The following is a 5226-nucleotide window of genomic DNA, read 5'->3' as shown; positions in this document are numbered from 1 at the left end:
GACAAAGGGAAATTTTTCAAAGTGGAAAGTGAAACTCAAAAATGCCACAAAATAGAAAAAAAAACAACCCTCCCCCCCACCCCACTCCTTCTCAGCTCTGTGGCTGGTGGTACAACATTTTGACATTTTGTGGTAATATGATACATTACAAGAGAACATTAAACCTTTTTGCATAACAATTAAAAGACGAACTTCTATTCTGAATGTTTGTGTGAACAGGCAAAGACACATGGACCTTTATTTCTTAAACATTTTGCATTATGAATTAATTTTGATAAAAACAAAACAAAAAAACAAAACAAAACAAATATTTGGGTCATGTTAAATATTCATATGGCACCAAATAAGTGCATTTAGGATTGTAGACATGTTTCAAACAGAGCATCAGAATGAGGAAGCAAGATAATTTAGGAGTTATAATGTCACATGTTTGCTGGTGCCTGTTGTGCTGATTTGAGTATTTCAGAAACTGCTAATCTACCAGGATTTTCCTGAGCAACAATCTCAAGTGTTTACAGAGAATGTCCTGAAAAACAGAAAATATCCAGTGAGCAGTAGTTCTCTGTGGGAAAATTCCTTGTTGACGCCAGAAGTCAGAGGAGAATGATTTAGCCGCGTCGAGGTGATACAAGGCAACAGCAACTCATTTAACCACTTGTTACAATCAAGGTATGAAGAAGAGCATTTGTTGTGAATGCACAACACATTGAACCTGAAAGCAGATTGGCTACAGCAGCAGAAGACCACAAGAAGTGACACTGCTGTCAGCTAACAACAGGAACCTGAAGCTTAAAATTTACATGGGTTCACCAAAATTGCATAACATAAGATGGAAAAACATTGCCTGGTCTGATGAGTCAACATGTGGATGATAGGGTCAGAAAGAACATGGGCACATGGATCTATCCAGCTCTGCATCAACAGTTCAGGCTGGTGGTGGTTTAATGATGTAGGGAATCTTTTCCTGGCACTCTTTGGGCCCCTCGATATCAACTGAGCAGTGTAACAAAACTCAAATCATCTCACAACAGTTTCTTGAACAGTGCAGTGAGTGCACCGTACTCAAATGGCCTCCTCAACTGTCAGATGTCAGTAGATCATCATGGATGTGCAGCCGGCAAATCTACAGCACCTATAGGACTCTGCAAAGCTCAGCCACCCCTGTCAGTGAGGACATTGCTGACTGCTTACTGGACCCTGTAATCCTGGTCTGTTTGCAGCTTCAGTGTCATGTGTACTATTTGATGCCAGACTTTATCTTCTTAATTTCAGTGCTTGGCAGTCTGCTTGAAAGTGTGCAACCACTTCATGTGCACAAACCCACAAATATCCCAGAGGTGAAGCTGTTCTGAATGGAGGGTTGGGTTACAAGTCTTCTGAGTCAGCATCGTGGACTGTTCAGCATTTACAAGAAACATTTCGTAACAGTTATTGCAACAGAAATGGATCATCACAGCTGACACTGAAAGCATGCACACACACACACACACACACACACACACACACACACACACACACACACACACACAAAAGCTCTCACGGTTTTGAAAAGTCAACGTGAAAGTTGATGTACTGTCTACTTGTGGTTTCTTGAGGAGAGAAATTATATTTTACATTTTTCATATGTAATATTCTAATTGGACTAGCTGTTGTGATTGCAGGAAAGGGAATCAAGTGCAGGAATCTGAAAGAGGAAGAAATAAGTTCTCAAAGACAGTAAGACAGGACTATTTATACACACATGTCAGGAGATTGAAAACAGGAGGATAAACAGACACAAGGTCATCACACAGTTGAAGACAATGTCAATGAGCTAGGAGGTGAAGTAAAATTAAACATGAAACACAGAAGACAAATTATTACAAAACTAAAGTGGGACATGAATAACAATAACTGCAGCAGGGAAATGCTTACACATGAATAAACTTAACATGGGAGGAGGACAAAGTGGAATACAGAGAGTAAAATCCTGAAGGGACTAATTAAATATATAAGTAAAAAGTATAAATAAAGTATAACTAGAGCAGGACTAAAGAATAAATGAAAATCATCTCAGGGGTCAAATTAATGAAATTCAGAATTAGAGGGAACATTCATGCTCCAAGAGGGAAACCATCCTTTGGTGTCATACCTTCATATTTCTAGAATATCATTTTTTTCAGCAACTGAAACCTGCTTAAAATCAACTGTCTTGTTTGTTTGTTTGATTTTGTCTTCTTTAGCCTCTACCTCTTGTTATGTATAGCAGGACTGTGTGTGACTGGCTGTGCTGTGCTGTTTGCATGTGCTAAATGTTGCTGCTGTGTTTCATTATGTTAAAGGACTAATTCAAGTGGGAAATTCTTGAATATTTTCCATTTTCCTGAGACATATTTTAGTAATGCTGATTATTTTGCACTGATGTGCAATTTCAAGCAATATTCTTTAAAAATACTACAAATGATATGAAAGTCTGATGAGTTTGTCGTCAAAATTATATTCAAATTCAATCACTACTGCAATAATTCAAAAGAGAATCTCATAGATTGTAAGTAAAGATGGAAGCAACTGATTGTATGGATGATTTTTATTTTTTATATTTTGCATTACCAGCACTGGTCCACAAGATAGCACTATTGGTGTTGCATATGAACAGTTACAGCCCTTAAACAGAAAGCACACACTTGATTTTTAATCCTTTCCTGCTGTTTGGGTCAAATTTGACCCATTTTCAATTTTAACAGATGTAAAACAACTGAAAATCTTTTCTTTTAGTCACAGGAATTTGATGACTGAAGTGACTGAAAATCCACAAAACCAAAACATGAAAAAAATAAATATATACATATATATACTGCTGTAAAGATGCTTCAAATTTTTATATACCGTGGCTGTTCAGAATCTAATTTGACCCATACATACTTCATACTGAATATTAAATCCACCAGCGTGGGTCAAAACAAGGTAAATGTTGGTTTTCGGGAATACTGAAATTGTGAAACTGCACATATCACGTCTGCATGTTTTTTTTATGGGACAGGCCTGTCAGAACTCTGTTGCAATGCAAGTGCTCTAACTGCAAGTCACATTTTTTTAACCATACATTAATACACTCCAAAAATAATTCTGCCCAGAAATACAGACTTTAACTCATTTATTTACATATAGGTTTCCCCGTTTAATGTTACTACATAAATAAAATGTAATATGTTACATTTAATGTAATATGAAATTTACTTGATTACTATGCACTCAGTTTATACCAAGCACATATTTCTTAATGGTTAATTATTTGAGTAAACAAATCTTTAACTTTATATATTTTGGTTACGATTTGCTTAATTGTTACTTTTAAGGATGAAGACTCTTTTATTTTTGAGTGTACAGTGTTTTCTTCTGTACAAATCAAACACTTTATCCACTTCATGTAATTTAGAACCATGAGTTTACCTAATACGCATGTCTTTGGACGATGGGAGGACGCTGGAGTACCCAGAGAAAACCCACCCAGGCACTGGGAGGAGCTGCCAACTCCACACAGAAAGACCCCAGCTGAGGTTCAAACTGTGAAACCTCTTACTGTAAGAGGAAAGTCTTAATCATTAGTCTTAATCATTCTACCACTGTGCCATGTGTGTGTGGCACAGTGTGGAAAACACATGTGCACGTCCCACACATGCAAGACTGTTTTGAATGCACAGACTGTTTTTGCAATAATGCAGTACTTTGTAATGTTTTGTGTTTGAGGTGTTTATTAATGTTGAATTAATATTATTAATTATAGAGGATAGCTGCACATATACTACTCTCCTCTTGCTCGCTGACCTCTGATACAGTAATTAATGATTAATCATCAGTTTATTAACGTCAACTAGGCTATTTATACATTTTAAGGAGATCAGTAGTTCAAATGTCTGTATAGACACAAAAGCCCACTTGCATGAAATATGAGGAAACAATTTGTAAGAGTTAGAAATTTTATTAAAAAAATATCAAAAGATAGAAAGAGACATTCATCTATTTACAAAAACACAGTAGAATAAAAACAGGATACAAAAGAGTGGAGATAAAATAAAAGCATGTATAAAAAAATTAAATAAAAAAAACTACAATCATTTCATGTCCATGTTTTTTTTCTTTTTTTGTTGTCAAAGTGACTTTGTTGAGGGTTCAGAGGTCGTATGAGGTGCTTTTTCTTTCAGGCAGCTTAAAAGACAATCACATGGCAGCTGTGGAGGGTTCCACTGGGGACAAAGTGGTCTTCTGCTTTTTATCCCTAAATTGACAAAAAAACAAACAAACAGTGCACTCATTAGAAAAAAAATGTCATTTATTACTTTATTTTTATAAACTGAAGCGATTCACTAAAAATCTAACATTATTATTTAGATAATCAGTGTACTGGATGTAAAACTTGGATAAGTGTGGTGAAGTCTACTCACATGATGTTAGTCACGAGTCTTTTCACGGCCTTCAGCTCGGGGTTCAAGCAATAGCGGAGACCAGTGTTCAAGGTAACGCTGTTGAAATGGAAAATAGAGGTAAGTTCAATAGAAATGGAAAAGCTAAGAATGCACTGACACATATAAACAAGCTCTTTAAATACACTGATCCTACAAGTATTTTTCAAAGATCATTATCTACCTTAAAAAGGCATTTTTAGTTAGGATGCATCTAATTTGCACTGTCATGCAATTTCTTGTGTAATCGTTTATTTGAGCTTAGCGAATCTTCATGTTGAATTTATCAAAAGTAATAATGACAAATAATCAATAAAAAAAAACTTACACAATCTCCACTTTGTTGCAGAATATGGTTGCTGGGTAGATCTGTACGTCCTTTATTTCGGACTTCATGCCGAGACGATTCCTGACACGGTGACACAGACACTGTTGTCCTGTTTGTTTGACTAGAAAAGAAGGCAATGAAAAAGAAATTAATATCCAACGTGCAGAAATTCAAGTTTGGGTAATTTCAATCAAAAATCTAAATCATGTAAAAGGATAAAGAAATAAAGAAACTTACGTTGGGCCTGGGAGATGCAGACCATGACAGCCAGGAGCAGAAACACTTTGATGAGGGTGGACATTGTTGTTTTCAAGATGACACCGGTGCTGAAAACGTGCAGCAAAGATAATAATGCAGCCAGAGAAAGACTAGCAACAATTAAAGACTGATTGTTGACAGGAGTGCTGTGAGGATTCGACTCAGAGTGGGCTCTTAAATACTTTTACTTTGGCTGCATAC

General features: G+C 36.2%; 1 protein-coding gene across 2 annotated transcripts; it reads right to left on the bottom strand.

The window, feature by feature from the left end:
- Positions 1-3938: 3938 nt before the first annotated feature.
- On the bottom strand, positions 3939-5226 carry LOC109204854 (C-X-C motif chemokine 10). 2 transcript variants are annotated; one of them, XM_025896988.1, is made up of 4 exons: positions 5005-5226; positions 4768-4876; positions 4422-4499; positions 3939-4255 (listed from the first exon to the last, which is right to left on the bottom strand). In XM_025896988.1, exons 1-4 carry the CDS (start codon positions 5066-5068, stop codon positions 4198-4200), a joined length of 309 nt encoding a protein of 102 aa, XP_025752773.1. In that variant the 5' UTR covers positions 5069-5226; the 3' UTR covers positions 3939-4197. The 2 variants fall into 2 exon arrangements, with proteins under 2 accessions (XP_025752773.1, XP_019222561.1); XM_019367016.2 differs by having other exon boundaries at positions 3943-4255; positions 4768-4888; positions 5005-5216.

The sequence above is a fragment of the Oreochromis niloticus genome, linkage group LG2, assembly GCF_001858045.2.
Source record: "Oreochromis niloticus isolate F11D_XX linkage group LG2, O_niloticus_UMD_NMBU, whole genome shotgun sequence".
Taxonomy (NCBI): Eukaryota; Metazoa; Chordata; class Actinopteri; order Cichliformes; family Cichlidae; genus Oreochromis; species Oreochromis niloticus.
The sequence above is the reverse complement of the archived record's forward strand: the minus strand, read 5'-3'. Positions and strand labels throughout refer to the sequence as shown.

Excerpts from the sequence above, each read along its gene's own strand:
- LOC109204854 (XM_019367016.2), bottom strand. The coding sequence starts at position 5,068 with ATGTCCACCCTCATCAAAGTGTTTCTGCTCCTGGCTGTCATGGTCTGC. Across the intron at positions 4,500-4,767 it reads TGCAACAAAGTGGAGATTGT|CGTTACCTTGAACACTGGTC; the intron begins GTAAGTTTTTTT and ends CCATTTCAACAG. Across the intron at positions 4,256-4,421 it reads AGACTCGTGACTAACATCAT|GGATAAAAAGCAGAAGACCA; the intron begins GTGAGTAGACTT and ends TTGTCAATTTAG.